The sequence below is a fragment of the Salvelinus sp. IW2-2015 genome, linkage group LG4p (assembly GCF_002910315.2).
Source record: "Salvelinus sp. IW2-2015 linkage group LG4p, ASM291031v2, whole genome shotgun sequence".
Classification (NCBI taxonomy): Eukaryota; Metazoa; Chordata; class Actinopteri; order Salmoniformes; family Salmonidae; genus Salvelinus; species Salvelinus sp. IW2-2015.
In genome coordinates, this window is record NC_036841.1 from 8115636 (window position 1) to 8134668 (window position 19033).

General features: G+C 39.6%; 1 protein-coding gene across 3 annotated transcripts; it reads left to right on the forward strand.

The window, feature by feature from the left end:
* Positions 1 to 4555: 4555 nt before the first annotated feature.
* LOC111960008 (POU class 2 homeobox associating factor 1) lies at positions 4556 to 12752 on the forward strand. Of its 3 annotated transcripts, none has more exons than XM_023981853.1 (5): positions 4556 to 4679; positions 8659 to 8786; positions 10590 to 10632; positions 10738 to 11027; positions 11197 to 12752. In XM_023981853.1, exons 1-5 carry the CDS (start codon positions 4664 to 4666, stop codon positions 11527 to 11529), a joined length of 810 nt encoding a protein of 269 aa, XP_023837621.1. In that variant the 5' UTR covers positions 4556 to 4663; the 3' UTR covers positions 11530 to 12752. The 3 variants fall into 3 exon arrangements, with proteins under 3 accessions (XP_023837621.1, XP_023837643.1, XP_023837633.1); XM_023981875.2 differs by having other exon boundaries at positions 10813 to 11027; XM_023981865.2 differs by having other exon boundaries at positions 8671 to 8786.
* Positions 12753 to 19033: the final 6281 nt, after the last annotated feature.

The window sequence follows — 19033 nt, forward strand, 5'->3', positions numbered from 1 at the left end:
ACACACACACACACAACACACACACACACCACACACACACACACACACACACACACACACAACACACACACAAAAACACTGCTCTGGGTAATTCATCGATACTGCCCTCACATTTCACAAACATGTTGCACACACACACACACACACACAACACACACACACACAGTACATGCATACATACACACATACACTTCGTTCCATCTACAAAAATCTGTTAGTATTATCTCATTCATTACCTCCTGAGTAGACAGATGTACTATCTTGATCAGATATGTTCATCAACGTCTGAGGAGAACTCCTCAGAGACTGAGGAGGCTTACACATTGAATCCTGATGCCACTGAATTTGGGAATGTCTCCTCATACAGTACTTCAATTCAGTTATATAATATATATATAAATATTATATGGTAGAGACAGTCACTCATTTTTATTCCACGATTCTCCATTTTGGTGCTTTTGTTGCCTCCTTGTGGTCGTAGGGAGAAAAGAGATCATACCGATGTTGCTTACCAAATTAAGATTGACTCAACTACCTGTTATTTTATGTTTAAAACCCCTAATACAGTTTACACTTCCACCAATGACTTGACTATAACCTTTGGGCTGAAACAGATACATTAGCTTTACCTCGTGGGCATCCTGAGGAAATTCCCTCTCAGCTCAGCAACATCATGTTACCCCCTCACTGTCTCCAGCAAGTGAGTGCATGTGACATGGAGACAGGGGCTGAACCGGGATTAAGAGGTGGGTAAGAGAGAGCGAGAGAAACATACAGAGGAGGAGTGTGTGGTGTGGTGTGTGTGTGTGTGTGTGTGTGTGTGTGTGTGTGTGTGTGTGTGTGTGTGTGTGTGTGTGTGTGTGTGTGTGTCGCGTGCACACATCCATTCATGTCTGTGTAATTAAGATGTTAAGAGTTCCATTTTCCTCTCGGTTCATACTTTTCCCATGTCATCTTCATTTCTGATACCATCAAAACAAAATAAAAACGCAGTGCTGTCCAAGTTTCATTCATATTTCTCTCTCAGAATTTATATTAATCCATTGTTCATATAATGAACCATCAGTTCCAGCAAACTCCTCTGCTTTGTTTAGGGTGTAAGCACTTTTAAATAGAGGTTTGACTTGTGAGAGAGGAATAAAGTACATTGTCCTAGGCTAAACCCCAGTGTTTCTGACGAGTTGTCATGTTAAATGGACTTGACATTAACTAGTAGAGATACAGGAAGATAAGTATCACTTTCTTTGTTTTTTCAAGAGTCCTCAGTATCCCTACACAGGAGCAATAGCTACAGTGCCTTCAGAAAGTATTCATACCCCTTAACTTACAGTATTCCTCATTTTGTTGTGTTACAGCCTGAATTCAAAATATATTAAATATATTTGGTAATCACCCATCAACACACAATACCCCATAATGACGAAGTGAAAACACGTTTTTATACATTTTAGAAAATATATCGAAAATGAAATGAAGAAATATCTCATTTACATCAGTATTCACATCCCTGAGTACATTTTTTGTAAAAGCACCTTTGGCAGCGATTACAGCTGTAAGTCTTTCTGGGTAAGTATCTAAGAGCTTTCCACACCTGGGATTGTGCAACATTTGCCCATTATTCTTTTTAAAAAATGTATCAAGCTCTGTCAAATTGGTTGTTGATCATTGCCATAGATTTTCAAGTAGATTTAAGTCAAAACTGTAACTCAGCCACTCAAGAACATTCACTGTCTTCTTGGTAAGCAAGTCCATTGTAGATTTGGCCTTGTGTTTTAGGTTATTGTCCTGCTGAAAGGTGAATTAATCTACTAGTGTCTGGTGGAAAGCAGACTGAAGCAGGTTTTCCTCTAGGATTTTGCCTGTGCTTAACTCCACTCCATTTATTTTTATCCTGAAAACTCCCCAGTCCTTAACGATTTCAAGCATACCCATAACATGATGCAGCCACCACAACGCTTTAAAATATGGAGAGTGGTACTCAGTAATCTGTCGTATTGGATTTGCCTTTTTTTTGTTATTACTTTAGTGCCTTGTTGCAAACAGGATGCATGTTTTGGAATAGTTTTATTCTGATCAGGCTCCCTTATCACTCTGTCAGTAGTTTAGTATTGTGGAGTAACTACAATGTTGTTGATCCATCCTCAGTTTTCTCCTATCACAGCCATTAAACCCTGTAACTGTTTTAAAGTCACCATTGGCCTCATGGTGAAATCCCTGAACAGTTTCCTTCCTCTCTGGAAACTGAGTTAGGAAGGACGCCTGTATCTTTGTAGTGACTGGGTGTATTGATACACCATCCAAAGTGTAATTAATAACTTCACCATGCTCAAAGGGGCATTGAATGTCTGCTTTTTATTTTACATCTACCAATAGGTGCCCTTCTTTGCAAGGCATTGGAAAACCTCCCTGGTCTTTCTGGTTGAATCTGTGTTTGAAATTCACTACTCGACTCAGGGACCTTACAGATATTTGCATGTGTGGGGTACAGAGATGAGGTAGACATAAAAAAAATCATGTTAAACACTATTATTGCACACAGAGTCCATGCAACTTATTATGTGACTTGTTAAGCAAATGTTTACTCCTGAACTTTTTTAGGCTTGCCATAACAAAGGGGTTGAATACTTATTGACTCAAGACATTTCAGCTTTTAAATTGCTAGTGTGTGTGTGTGTGTGCCCGTGCGGGCGCGTGTCTGGGTAGGTAACTGCATGTGTCAGTCTAAGAGGCCAATGAGCATCTTCCTTTGTGAAAAAAGAAAGCAACTTCTGAGAAATACAATGCCAGTGCTACAACCCATTAATCCTCAAAATACATCATGGTGAATATAAATGTTTACTGTAATCAAAACACTATTTTTGCTTAAAGCCACAGAACACCTCTGTGATCATTTGAAAACCCCTATATAACAGCTTCTTTGCATCAGCTATCTAAATGAAGCCATACTTTGCATCAGTCAGTGCACTCATTCAAAAGCCACGGGAAGAAAATAGAATGAACAGTGCTAACTTCTAGACAAGTGTGTAGGACCAGCTGGAACTACAGAATTATCCCACCATGACAATGTAAGTTACAATCTATTGATTATGTTCTGGTCAAAATAATAGCAACTGGTAACATATCATGAAGGTTACAATGGATATCTCAAAGCCTGGAAATGTTGATTGTATGTGTCTCTTAGACACTATTGCATGTGTAGCCTATTAATCTATCAGCTTTTGAAGGCTGTAAGGCAAAGTGTTGCATTGTAACTTTCTACTACAAATTAGAGATAATTGAAAATCGGTTTACGCCATTGATTTCACTAGTCTAGCATAGAGCAATTGAATTGTCTTGTTTTTCCCATTACTTTAAATAGAAAAAATAAGAACTCCCATATTAAGATAATGCTGATGGATGCAGACATTGTAAGATTAATCATCACATTTCTGAGAGAACAAACTGCTAAGAAAGGGAACATGAGGTCTCGTACTGCGTTGGTGGTCAGTCAACCTCTAAGTATATGCAGGTGTTTCCTATGCATTTCCTGATATATCTAGTAGACTTGCTTAGTTCAGTTTCAGGGTTGGTTTTGAAAGGCTTAATTTAGGCATCAGATTTGTGCAGATGTGCTCTATGCTAATTTGGTGTGACGGCTACAAAGAAGAAATCTTTACTCGTCAGTGTTCCAAACGGGACATTATTTGTCTTTGTACCTAAACATGCAAACACCATCAGATAGAATTCATAGCAAGCAGCGCACTGGATTAACCAGATTTGATGAAATATAGCAGAACAGATTAACTTGAATGACATTCACTCTCACAGGATGGGTTGCCAATAAGAACTAACTTAAAGCCACACCCCTAATAAACCACTAATCTGACTGCATAGAGGCACATGTCACTGCTTCTATGGCTTTTATGCACCACACCACTGCCATTGCATTTGTTCGTTTAGCAAACGAGACGGCTCATGCTACTATAACTGACCCTTTAAAGCAACACATTTCACCTCACCTATCCAGTGCCTTTATCACAGACAACACACCTATATTTTTGCTTCAAATTAGCTTTAAAAATGCTACATTTTCTCTCAGCCTCATGGATGGTTAAATGTGTAGAATTGCAGGAAATTAGCTTTAAATCAGCAACATTTTCTCTCAGCCTCATGGCAAAATGTGTAGAATAGCATGAGATTAGCTATAAAACTGCAAATCTTTCTCTTTGTCCCATGCATCAACATTTCTGCAGGCTTTACGAGGGGGAAATCTGATCCATGTGCAATACTGTGCAGCAACACTTACTCTGTTGTAATCTGGTTTGAATCCTATTTGAAATGTGTGGATAATAATAAAAATGATCGCTAATTCCTTAGTCCTTATGTTGGTACCATTCAAGTCATTTACTGGATCTTTGTGGACACTGACAGCCAGAGTGTAAAAGAGTGTAGTAGTCAAGCTCTCAGTCAATGTCAGTGGAACGTTGGTGACACTGGGACCACTCAGGGAAACCTGTGGTTGGAAGAGATGTGACATCACTTGAGGTTTTGTAGCGGCTGTTAAAAAGCAAGTCACTGAAGCCCATCACTCACTATGGTTCCGTGTCAAACTCAGATCCTATTAAGAAAAGTCAAGCAATTCAACAAATTACTCAGAGCTTGAGATATCTGACAGCCATAGAGCATGCACTGGAAGAAATGTAAGTACATGACCCTTTTAAAAATTGAATCTAAATAGAAATTAGAAATGTTGACACAAACGTTGTGCTATGTTCCAAAACATTATATTTTTACCTCATCAATTGATCAAACATTGCCAAACAGAATCATTTAGATTTTTGACTATGGTATGCTAACATCTTATTGCAGGGAAAGTAATAGCAGATGACTCAGTGTCAATTAGCCTACCTCCTCCAACTAACCAGTCATTCTACAATATGTACTGTAAGGGGGTGCTGTGGAAATGTCCATATGATTACTACAAGACAACACTGAAAACTATGGCATGTGAATTAGTATTTTGCACATTGTCATTGAGGGTCAAAAGTTGGGGTCAGAGGTTGAGGGTCATAATTGATACGTCATCCCTTACAGAAAAAGGATTTACTACTCAGTATTCAGTAAACCGTTCAAGTTGTGTGGCGACATGTCTTGATGGATAGTTTCCTCCAAGCCTCGTCACCTTTTTGCACCCTAGTGTCATGGTTAAGATGATTTACAGTGGTTTTTGACTTAGAAAGTCGTTAGAAAGCAACAACACATGAGGAGCCGTAAGACTTCGGCCAATATGAAAGGAATAGAAGATGAGGTCTTTGTTTGGACAGAGGGATTTTTACATTCTTTAATCTGAGACAGGGATGGTGTTAAAGTAGCTCTTTGAACCAAATCCTAACTTGCGATCCACTATTTTAACTAGAGTAACTTTCTACTTCAGCATATCGACTTGCAGTAAAAGGGCTAAAAGCAATGTTGTCATCACTGGAGAAAGTTTTATGTTTGGAAAGAGGAAGACAATCATTTGGAGGTTGGCTATAATCTTGATATGCAAAACGGCCCAAGCGCCACACCACTGTAAAACATCACAGCTGCATTGCTTCCTCTTTTGTACCGCTTGGAATCTTGTGTGTGTGTTTGTGTGTGTCTAAGTGCGTTCGGCGTGCGTGCGTGTGTGTGTTTATGTGTTTATGAAGACTAGGACTGAATTCATCATTCTTTTTCAAGTTCTCTTAGATCTTCTTCATGTGTTTCATGTCAATTAAATACGTCATTTTACCTGCTCATTTTCCTATTAAATGTGGACACCGCCTTCAACATAATTCCCTCACACTCGCTCAAACGAATTTCCATTTGTACAGTTACTGGTTGCTCCAGTTACATTGAGAGTTTATATTCACCCATAGGTAGTGGAATATAATAATGCATTGTAGAAAAAAACTACGAAGGTGCTCCAAAAAAAGGAAACATTTTATTCTGTTTCATAGTGTTATGGCTCATGCTTTACCTTCCATTGGTTGGTTGTAACGGTATGACCTCTGAGTAATCCTTTTGTGCTGTAGCTTCCCTTCCCACTGACATACATGTGGTTACTGCTTGTCAGAGCCTATAGCTTTCTCAGAGGCTGCGTGAGGGCTGCCTGCCTGCAGTACATACACACTTAGTGTAATTAAAGGGATAGTTGACGTTTTAAGATTATGCTCATCTTTTGACTTGCCTAAAGTTTTACTGTAAGTTCATCAGCTGGTTATTTAATGAAGTGTCATTGTTTGGATGAAACAACAACTTCTTACTGTAGTTAAGTTGAAAAAAGATACAATTCATAAATATGACGTTGTTTCAGAATATTTAGGAACGTTAGCTGGCTAACTCATTGATCCTGCTCCAGGTGAAATAACACATTCAGAATGATCTACTACACTGGGATGAGTTAGTCTTTTGCACCACAGTAATTTAAGTGTAAATGTAGGAGGACATTTAGTGCAGCGTTGATGGGCTCATTGAGTGATATGTAGGAATGGGGGCTGTACTGTACATTACAGGGGGAAAAGCATTCTTTGCATGTTCAAGGATAAGAAGTCAAGCTGCACTACCTTCTTTTGAATGAAGCTTTGTGAAATATAGTACAATCTATTTGCTAGAGATAAGACGAAAGGAGCATTTACTGTAAGAACAGACAATGGTGCCGTTTTTCAAATCCTTTACGACGAAACCGTTTTCCACCCAATTCATTTTGTCTGGTTGATTTTACAAGTCATTTAAAAAAGGCTTATTTGTGATCAACAAAGGGAAAAGCAGGCTGTTTTCCCCCCACAACGGTACACTTCAAGGTGCATTTCCAGTACATTTTTGATTGAGTGAGCCAGAGTGGCTGCTGACATAAATTACTAGGCCACAACATTCCACACCTCAGTATGCAAACAATGGTCCAGCCACCCCGGCTTTCCTTGGAAGTCCCTTATCTCAGTTGTTGGCCATGTGACAACATATTAGTTACTCTCGATGGCTCGGGAGCGCACACACGCACACACACCTGCACACACACTTTCACCTAAGGGCTGTAATGTCTGCTAGTAATTGGGCCTTATAGAGTTGAATAATAATGTGAAGGTGATTTAAAGTTGTTTGTTATTTGGTTAGAAAGTTCAATCAGCTAACTGTTCCGTTGCTGTGCGGGGGGGGGGTAAATCAATCTGATATAGATTCAGATCTGGAGAGGAATGTGGCAGGACTCACTCCAGCTAACAACACAGCCAGATCTGAGCCAGAAGTAGCTGAAACCATAGGGCCTCCTCTGTATTGTAGATCATCATCAGTCTCTAGACACCTGACAACAGAAACCGGTTCCCACGGTTTCACACACCTTGGTCACACACATGTGCACAGACAAGCAAAGCAGTGTCTAATTGTATGTGACAGTCATTTTTAAAGACAGAGTTTTTTATAAAAATATTCAAACCTGGTGAAATGTATAAGTCAAATACACAATATGATATTCCTTTCCGTAGTCAACCACATTTGTATTAAATAAGGAACATTTCTATGGACCAATTTCACGAGCCTAAAGACCATGATTTTTCACTACAATATAAGCAATTGAGGGTGAAAGTTAATCTGCAGATGCCTTGCCTTAGTTGAGTGATTCATTGATTAATTCAGTCACTGAGAAAGAACAGGGAGTCCGATAGTGATAGTGTCCGATAGTGATAGTGTCCGATAGTGATAGAGTCCGATAGTGATAGAGTCCGATAGTGAGTCAAGGTTATAATCAATGTGCATTAAATATCTACTGGCACATATCATTAAGAGAAGATGATTCATTCAAAAACAAATTCATTAAGTGGGAGTTGACCAAGGTAATAGAAGTGAACTGGGAGCAATTCAACTTCCAAAATATCATTTTCAACAATGACAACAAAGCTGCTCAAAATGTACGTCTCGCAAGTATTTTTCATTTACGCTTAGTTATAAACCTCTGAATGCGTTGTCATTAACGACATGTCTATGGTAAAATGCCTCCCTCTATTTGAATGTATCAACATGAAATTCTCTATAGCCTACTCTAGTCTATCAAATTGACAAATAATTTGTCTGTAAAAAGATGACAGTTTATATAGCATGTAAACTGTATGTTCTCATGTTGTTGAAAAGATTTGTTTCACAATAGAAGTGCGTTTCAAATTCCAACTTGGCCTACTTAAAGAGGTCCCCACACTCAGGCCCAGTTTCATTTCAAGCTAAAACTTGCAGATGTCCGAGGTGTTTCGGTCTCTCTCAGTGCCTACAGACGTAAGATTGCTGGGTGTAGCACACTTGAGCTTCTTCTTTTGTTTCTTTTGTTTCTTCCTGTCCACTTAAGTATTCAGAACCACTATCGGTGGTGCAAATCACATCTATGATACCTCTTCTTAAAGAGTTTTCACAGAACTTTTGCTTCTGTGGGTGCTCTCGAGCCAAAAGGTGTCTCCTAAATGGACAGAAATATTGTCTTGAAATTACCTCAGGACAGAAAGGGACACAACTCCCTACCACACCCATGAGGCAAACAATACGCAACTGAACCTCCGTGTTGCATCTTTAAAGAGCAATCAATGAATAATAGAGTTCTGTAGTTGCAGACTTTACCCTTACGAACACAGATATAAGCTAACTGCCAGTTTCTCCTTTCTGTGATTGACTCTATAGCTCCTTCCTCAGGGCAGCCTGATGAAAAGCCATACCAAGGAGTGCGAGTCCGAGACCCAGTCAAAGAGTTGCTGAGGAGGAAACGAGGACTGCTTCTCCACAATGCCAAGACAGTGCCCCCTAGAGCGGTGAGGGAAACATAACAAGAACTATGAAATTAGTGTGAGCCTGTCATCCTATAATAGAGAATTGAACAAGACAGAGCAGGAGACAAAAGAGAACAGAGACCAAGTCAGCGAAGCCACAGGAATGCCATTTGAAACATTTTAGATAAGTGTCAACCTAAATTGTCAACCTGTCAACCTAAAGCGTCAACCAGAATCTTCAGCATTTTTTTCTTGTCTTTACAAAATGCCCTAAAAACGAGAGAGAAGACCTTTCGTTTGGCTGGACATGCACAACGTCAACTGTAAGGAGCCTAGAGAAGATTAGATCAGATTCCTACAGCAGGGTAGAAAAAGGGGATTTTATCCTTATTTAATGCAGGTGTTTTTCCATGACAGTTACAACATGGCTGCAGGGCTGGGCACAGGGCCTATGCAAATCAACTCAGCCCAGCCGTGCCAAGGAGCCCTCTTACCAACCTATGAATTACCTCTGACAACACACAACACACACACAGTAAGGCATTCTCAACACTACACTCCAATCACACAGGCCCTGATGAGATGGAAAGGTAAGGGAATCTAAATGCCCTTTACCTTTCCATCTCATCAGGGCCTGTGTGATTGGAGTGTAGTGTTGAGAATGCCTTACTGTGTGTGTGTTACTTGATAGTCTGTAATCTCAGAGGTACTTGATAGTCTAAAAACAGAGGTTCTCAGAGGTTCAGGGAAAGGTTCAGCAGATCAGTAGAAGAAGTTGGACTGAGTACAGGTTTTTGACTAAATGTGTAGTATTTGTATTTAAAAGAAGATAAACACAAAATCAGGTTAAAGATGAATATGTCATAGAAAATATGACACACCTTTTGCAACAACAATTAAGCAGTAAGGCACGAGGGGGTGTGGTATATGGCCAATATACCACGGCTAAGGTCTGTTCTTAGGCAGGACACCCGAGGTACCTTGTTGCTATTATAAACTGGTTATCAACGCAATTAGAGCAGAAAAAATAAATGTTTTGTTATACGGTCTGATATACCATTTAACCTTTATTGTTAACTAGGCAAGTCAGTTAAGAACCAATTCTTATTTACAATGACGACCTAGGAACACTGGGTTAACTGCCTTGTTCAGGGGCAGAATGACAGATTTTTACATTGTCAGCACATGGTTTTGATCTAGCAACCTTTTGGTTACTGGCCCAACTCTCTAACCACTAGGCTACCTGCCGCCCCAAATGGCTGTCAGCCAATCAGCATTCAGGTCTCTAACCACCCAGTTTATAATATACAGTATACAATGAAGTTCTCCAGCTTGGCAAGTGAATTTGCATGCCTGGATTCAATTTAAAAGTCTCCTGTTCCAGAACTCTCCTGCCATTCCACTGTCTCCTTCAACTTCCATATAAGTCTCACACACAGGCACACACACACACACACACACACACACACACACACACACACACACACACACACACACACACACACACACACACACACACACACACACACACACACACACACACACACACACACACACACACACACACCAATGGATATAATTGATCAATTACATTCGAGTGTGAAGTAATACAAGTTAATACATTGTTCTACTGTTTAAATTATGTTGGCATTTAAAAGGATTCAAATCACTCACCACATGTACACCTGGGGTTTACCATTGGTAATGTACATACAGCATTTGAATGTAAAATCCTGCGCTTTAAAGCTCAAATACCATTGTAAGTCAGCTTGAATAATAAAGGCTTTCGGAGTTAATTTAGATTCCCCTCCTTCAGGTAGATTTATCATTATATATTTTTCACAGGTTGGGGTCCTAAACAACAACTTGCCTTCATATGCACAGCTTGGTAAGTGAATTGGAGTATATATTCCCATCATTACTTTGGATGATAAGTTTAAAGCTGTACGTTAGTATTGGCTACTAGTGCTAACCCATTATGATATCTCCATAGGGACTTGCGGGTTTGAAGTGGCTAGTAGCCTATCCAGTGACTCCTCCACAGTCAATGATGGTAGCCTCTGTGCAGGTTGGATAGCCCAGCCTGCAGCTACTGCTCTCCAGCCCATGAACCATTGGTCTTACCCAGAGTACCTCCAGCAGCATGACCCCACCACCTCAACCACCACCACCCTGCCCCTCACCACTGACACGTACATGCAGCCCATGTGTCCCAGCTACACCGTGGTGGGCCCATCCTCCATGCTCACCTACACACACACGCCTCTCTTTACCAACTTCGGGGTGAGTGAAAGTGCAACAAATCTTGATCATGTGCCAACTGAATAAAGCGTAAACTCTGTAAACATTGCATCTTATCCACAGAGCATAGGACAATACACATTTACCTGTACAAACAAGTTGTAACACAACTGGGTTTTGACTACTAACACATCCACTGTTGTCGGTCCAGACCCTACCACCAACATCCACAGCCCTACCACAAGTGGACCTCCAGGACTCGGTGCTGACTTATATCCCGTGGGCCCAGCCGCTAACCACCATCCCTACATCAGGTGTGCAGTTTGCCTCTCACCCTGCCACTCTGGCTGGGTCTCAGCTGCTTCCGATGTCCATGCCAGTGACCCCCACCATGCCCCAGCAGGACCCTCAGCCCCAGCCTCTGGAGCAGAGCCCTGCTGGAGCTGAAGAACCAAACCCTCTGGAGAAACTTCTGGAGGACCAAGATCAGAATGACAAATACACATATGTGAACAGTTCCTCAATCTTCATCCCCGGTGTCTAAGATATATCAGTGTTGCAGCCAGTCATAAGCATTAATGAAATGCTTACACAATGCTTATGAATGTGTTATGTTTGTGTTATAAATGAATGTATTATGTAGGTAGCCTTACATTTCTATTGTTCAGAATTCAGGTTAATATAGAGTATGTTTGTAGTTATACTATCCTTTATGTTGTAATGTACATTTAAGTACTGTGAATTGCTTTTTTTATGATGAAAAAGGGAACGGTGTAGTTTTACTAGTTCTAATATGTACTGAACAAATGTTTTGCTGAAAAATAACTGCTGTCATGTATTACAGATGCTTTAACTGAAAGACAGGCCTTGATTGATATGTCCCGAATCATGCTAAAAGTTTAAATGTATTTTTTATTTAAATGACTTGTAAGGTATTTATTTATTTTAAGTACCTCCTTTCTGACAGCCATAATCGAAAACAGTTGTTTTAAAAGTAGTTACTCTTGAGACTATTCAAATGAGTCTATTCAAATATTTTAAATAATTTCTTAAAGTCATTCAATTGTTAAATCAACCCATAATGAAAAAGGGAACAGTTTTGTAGTTTTACTAGTTCTAATATTTACTAAACAAATATTTTACTGTAAAATAACTGTCATAAAATAACTGCTGTCGTGCATTATAGATGCTGTAACTGAAAGACAGTTAAATCAACCCATATCTGTATTTATCCAGGGTCTGCTTTGAAGAGTATTTGGCATAAAACATGAAAACCTCATCTCGTTTCCTGTTGCCTTGCTCTCTCTTGCCGTTATTTTTTGAAGCAGAAGTTGGAAGTTATGTCTGTCAGTTAACTATGGTACAGGACTGGGAAAGCCCATGGTTCTCTGTTTATCTGGCTGTCCCATCAGTGTCTCCCCTGTAGGGCCCCCCCCCCCCCCCCGAAACCGACAAAGACAGGGCTCTGCAACACACCTGCCACACCCACCTGAAGCACACCAACTACTGCAGGTTTGAGGTCCAGCAAGACTGTGCGCTTGTGTTCTTTCAGTTTATTGGTTTATGTTTGGAGAAATGTTGCCTACAGAAGTGTTATGTGTGGTATGTTCAATGTAAAAATAAAAAAAAGCCATGTAACATTACAGTATTTAGAAATCCTGAAGCGTGTGAGGCTTCAAAATGTATTATGTCAAACATATTATGTCAATAATTGTCAAACCTCTACTGTTTCTGTTTCTTTTTAATTAAAGTTCACTTATGAATTCATTTTAATGCCGTTACTCAATATGTGACTTTAATAGGATACTAATATATCTCAGAGCTGACAGTTCTAAGGCCTCGTAGGATAGGCACTAAACACAACTATTCCAGAACATTATGATTTTCAATTGAGGATAAAACAGAAAATGATACCTCTATCTTATCCAAATGATGTACGAAATGAAACACAGCTAGCAGTGGGGCGTAATAAAAGTGTTTTAAACTTGAAATAAATCATTAAGGGGACAATCAGTCTTATCTGTCAAAGGAAAAATATATTTTGCACATCTTGAAAATTGATCGCCAATGACAACGTGCTCCATCAGGCCATCGACCTCTTATATCTGTTATAACATGTATTAACGCCCTTAGGATGATGTAGTGGATCTGAGGAGACAGGGTCGTGACCTACCTTGTAGCCTCTTTCTGTTTGTGTTTGCATTGCTTTATAGTACTTAAGACAAAAGACGACAGCAATGTTAGGACGATATGGCATTAGTGCTGAACTATTTGATTCTTATCATGGCTCTCAACTAATGCTGCCAGTATATATCCTGTACCCTCTTAAGAATAGTGCACCTTTAATGTGAGATGCTCCAACATGCCTGCACAGCTGCCCTGAGACTGAGGTCGGGACATGAGCTATGGCTGCCAGTTTAAAAGAACCGTCACAGTGCCAAGACATGAAGATGAAACCTCAGAACAATTTCACAAGAAGTATTGAGTTAGTTGTAAAAGGCTGGAAGAGAACATGTTGAAAATGTGATTTGTGTATTTGCTCCTTGAAAAATATTAGACAAAAGGTTACTGAAGGGGTTCTTTGAGGACAGGTAGGATTCAACAAGAAACCTTTTTCATCTGAAGATGAAAAATGCTTAAATGAAAAGGTTCTACCTGTAACCAAAAAGGGTTATGCTACAGGGACAAGTTAAATAACCCTTTATGGCTTTAGGTAACACCTTTTTTCTAAGAGTGTATGTTTGCTTTTCTCTAGCTTTGGTTGGTATCCTCAATTTCTCATACTGGATGATCTATCCATGTTATAATGGTTGGGATCTCTTTTTTTGCGCCATTAGATACAGTTTACCATAACGCACTACATTTTACTACAGGTGAAAGGTTCAGTACACACCACTGCATTCTTTACCAGAATGTAGGCTGGCACTATTTGAAATCACATAGGTCGATCCATTGCTGTCTTTTATCTATACATCCTAACATCATTAATAACCGTACGAGTACGAGTTACCATACCCGGTCTCAGGGATGACTAACTCTGGAAACCCCTTCGGTCTCAGAGTTAGGTAAATCTGCTTTTAGCATATTTGCACACCATGTATGGAACAATCAGAGTTCCCTACAAATGCAGATTCTGGTGCCTCTTGGGCAGTTCAAAATCTTGTTTAGGGACCTCCTTGCTGAGGAATGTGATTGTTTTTCTTGAATATTTGTATTATAATCTATTGTATTTTAATTTTATTTTGTAACTTGTGTGTATGCAGGGTTCCGTTTTAAAATAGATATTGGTCTCAACGGTGACTCACTGGTGATAATTGTATTGTTATGATCTCAGAAGCGAGATAAATGGTAAATGGACCTGTATGAATAAACAGGTATATTTCTCCTCTCGTAGCTTTGAGAGATGGGGAAAACCCAAATCCATTCTCTGCCATGGAACGTGCCATGGGTGAGATTACTATTAGCCTGAGATCAGGTAAATCCATCATCCCCTTCAGTTAGCGCTTTTATGGTTTGCCCCTTAGGGCCATCGTAGGCTTACTGAGTAACATTTTGTGGTTTTACTATAACATTGAACTTGCTGTAAAACCTTGTTTAATAAATCATTTTACTGAAGTGGGCTAAATCAAGGTCACACAGAGTGTTTCTTGGTAGTCTTCAACAAATCTACTTTGAAACAAAAGTATACACCCCTATCACGCCCTGACCTTAGTTTTCTATGTTTTCTGTATTATTTTGGTCAGGTCAGGGTGTGACGAGGGTGGGTATGTTTGTTTGTCCTGTCTAGGGTCTTTTGTATATCTAGGGGTGTTTGTTAGTCTAGGTTTATTATAGGTTTATGGTGGGCTGAATTGGTTCCCAATCAGAGACAGCAGTTTATCGTTGTCTCTGATTGGGGATCCTATTTAGGTTGCCATTTTCCAGTTAGGTTTTGTGGGTTATTGTCTATGTGTAGTTGCATGTCAGCACTAGTTGTATTAGCGTCACGGTCGTTTTGTTATTTTGTAAGTTTGTTTAAGTGTTCTTCGTTCATTAAAAGTAAGAATGTATTCACATCACGCTGCGCTTTGGTCTCCTCGTTATGGCGAACGTGACAACCCCACACACATGGTTGTGGGCTTAGAAAAACAAAGGAGACACCTGTACCATGTCAGATATAGAGTTGAAATGTATAAAATGTTGAGTTTGCATCCCAATATTACACTTTATATACATCACAGAAGACTGAAATATAACAAAACTGTTTGACATAGAAACACTGGATTTAAAAAATATATTCTTAGTTGTATAATAAATAATGACAAATATGAATAACATTCCACCCATGAGGCCAAAGAGGGTGCTTTTGGTCATTGACTGCAGGAAATCTTACATTCGCCACTCTTTTTTTAAGGAGTCATTATTTCTCCCTAAGTGATCTTGGAAGTAACAATTCTATTATACAAAGTCTCCGGTGTAGAAAATGTAATTCTATGCATTGGATTTCATATGCTTGAAATAAATGACTGTATAGTTGTGGAGTAATAAATGAGGATTTTCTGCAGGTGTAAAGCATACATTTTGGAGGGTGTGTTGTGCATTAAAAAAAGTTGTCAGGCCATCTTCTTTAACTCATTTGGGCCTGAAAAAAGCTGATGCATCAACATATTTTAAAACTCTAGTAATGAACAAAGTGAAAGTTTATCTCCTATCCCCCATGAAGATTTCATATGGATTTCATATTGATGGGGCGGCAGGTAGCCTAGTGGTTAGGGCGTTGGGCCAGTAACGGAAAGTTTGCTAGATCGAATCCCTTGGCTGACAAGGTAAAACAAAACATGTTGTTCTGCCCCTGAACAAGGCAGATAACCTACTGTTTGTAGGCCGTCATTCTAATTAAAATGTTGTTCTTAACTGATTTGCCTAGWTAAATAAAATGAATTATGTTCTTCAAGAATCAATATGTACATTTCATTAATTCGTAAGTCCAAAAATGGACGATGCGACTGCATATTGCCCCTTTAAGGTCAACTGCATCATGAACTTTACCAAGTACCAGGACATTTTAATCAAAAACCTGGTTGCTTCTGCCAGGAAGCTGACACTTGGCCGCAGTGGATCTTCCAGCAAGACAATAACCCCAAGCAATAATCAAAATCTACAAAGAAATGGTTAACTGATCACTAAATCAACATTTTCCAATGGCCATCTCAGTCTCCGGACTTGAACCCCATTGAAAACCTGTAGTTTGAACTGAAGAGAGCCGTCCATAAGACCAGATGAAGGATATCCAGGACCTGGAAAGATTCCTTGTGGAGGAATGGTCTAARACCCCTCCCAATACGTTCTCCAATCTCATTTAATATTTTATGTTTATTTTATACAGTCTTTTTTGCTCACCTTTATCAAGGGTGCCAATAATTATGGACCTGACTGTATATCATTGAGGTACAAATGGACAAGCGATCAACCTTCGAGGGATAATGTCCTTACAAGGATAAAAGGACAAAGAGATACATTCAGACAGGTTCAGACCCACCTGCGTATTCATCTACTGGGAGAAATGATCTGTGAAAAAAATATTACATCAACACAGTATATTGGTAATGCAATAGCTATGAGCACATCTCATGCTCAGACTTGCCCTCTTGCAACACTGGGAATGTAAAAGTTGCCCTCAAACATCCCTAATCTTCAAAGAGCAATATGTCAGGACACAATTATACTGGGACTTATTGGGAAAATATGTACTGTGGATGATTAGGCCTAATGGCAAATGGAAAAGACCTCTACTGGACACATGAGCTTACAGGGGAACACATACAGCAACAAACACCTCATCACTGCAAAGATCAGACTTAAAATTAGAAAAATCCAAGATCGAAAAACAGGATAAAAAAAATTACACACCACATACCCAAAAACCTAGGAGTAAAATATAAATTACATTTGGACCAGGCCAAAATAAAATCAGCTTGTTAAARGGAGAAGGGATAAGACACATAAAAAATAATTGGACAAAGTAGTAAAGATTTGTATCACTATGACACCAAGACCAAGCAAGTTATTGGCCTGAGGCTTAAAAGTTCTGTAAGGACTAAAGAGAACTGGGTAGTAGGTCTGGAACTAAAACAACAGAGTGTAGGAAAATCTAGATTTTTGACACAATGCAATAATAATAGTGAAAGGGGTGGCACCAGCACATATATGGAGTTTGGAGTTTGCAGCCCCAAAGTGTAGGTGAGCTCTCAAAACAGAAATAGAATTGCAGGTGTCACGGTGGCGTGCATGGTGCAGCACCTCTCTTCTCTCCCTGCTCTGGCTTCCTGGTGCTAGAGGGCACACTTTCTGAAAGGTAGAGCACAGGTGTGCTAGTCTGGACAATTTTGTTGGAACAAACATGTATGGCCTTGCTGACCCACACATTTCTCAAAAGGAACGAACACTGTTCGGAACAGACCTGTTCGAAAACGTTGAGGAATTCATCTAGGGACAATCATTTACCTTTATTTATACAGGTAAATTAATTAAGAATACATTCTTATTTACAATGACGACTTGTCAATACCTAAGGACTGGTCAAAAGGCAAGGAATTGACACTAACCATGCTGAGATGGTCAAGAACGACCCCTGAAATTGCATCGAAAGGCACTGACAGACCTGTTTGAAAACATAGGGGAGTTCATCTAGGGGCACAATCCCTATGGACTAGTCCTATCTGGTTAGTTGTTTTCACAAAAAAGGGAGTGGCTGCATGGACCACATTATGCCTGGAACAGAAAGTCACTTTATACCTCAAATTGATCTACTACAGAAATGCCTTCGACAGTGTGCTCAAAAACAGCATTTGGAAAGACCTCTCATGGCATCCCCCACAAACTTGTTACTCGTTAGCTACTTCTACAGGGAATTTGAATTTGCCATTCTCGTTAACAACCCTAGAACAGACGGGTTCACCATCATCTGTGGCGTACCCCAAGTATGCGTTCTCTCACCCATTCTCTTAATGGTTGCTGTTGACTGATCCATTAGGACAGGATAGGACTCCATTCCCAGAGCTTAAGGATCTTGACTTTGCAGAGAACATTGCTCTGCATGCTCTTTTCCTAACAAGCCCACATGCAGATGATCACAACTCGGTTGAGAAAGTTTGCTGACCAACTGTGCCTGCAGATAAATGTGGAAAAAGAACCAAGAGCTGAGAATCAACACACCACGTGTATTGACTTACATCTTTTATGATGCACGGATAGTGAGCCTACATTTGTAGAGGTATATAACTTATTTTTTCTGTTTTCAAAACCAGAACTGCTAACATAAAAGTCAAAATAATATTGCTTTGGCAAACACCTGAAATAAAAAAACAAGACTATAAATGTGTTACATGAAATTAGGAGAAAAACATTTGTATGTATTAAAATAAAATCTGGAGACATAATGTTTCTCAGGAACAGATCTCTCCTCATCCATTATTTAGCAAACACTCTGATCCAGAGTCCACCTAGTCGGCTCGGGGAGTCAAACCAGCAACCCTGTGGGTTATTGGCCCAGTGCTCTTAGCCGTTAAGCTACCTGCCACATACCCTGGGCATGGGTGTGAAGGTGTTATCACAGCAACATATCAATGTGCTCCTCTATTTGATCAGTATTGAAAGTCCTTATGGTTCGAACAGAAAGAACATGTTTAACAGTTTGTGCAGATATCAAACCTTTTGAAATACTTTTATCGGGCCCGCCTTCCTTATACACAAGTAAGGACTTGACAGGAAACATCAACACAATCCTTTCAAGTGACATTGTGTCAAGTCAGCAAACATTCCAGCCCAAAGACAAATAAGAATACGCTGTGAATGAGTATGAACAGTGAATCAGTGCCTGTGACTTTCAAATGTACACATACGTACACATACTGTACTGGAGTATGTTTGTTTCTTATATGCCACGTGCTATTTTATATGAAGTTCTATAATTGTTTGATATCTAAGTGGTACTTCAGGAATTCGTATCCGGTGCACTCATGTTGGAATGAGATTCACTAATAAAGATGACTTGTGGGAGCAGAAAACTG

Bases quoted from the DNA above. Each gene is read 5' to 3' on its own strand.
- LOC111960008 (XM_023981853.1), top strand. The intron at 8,787-10,589 runs GTGAGGGAAACA...TATTTTTCACAG, and splicing joins AGACAGTGCCCCCTAGAGCG to GTTGGGGTCCTAAACAACAA. The intron at 11,028-11,196 runs GTGAGTGAAAGT...TTGTCGGTCCAG, and splicing joins CTCTCTTTACCAACTTCGGG to ACCCTACCACCAACATCCAC.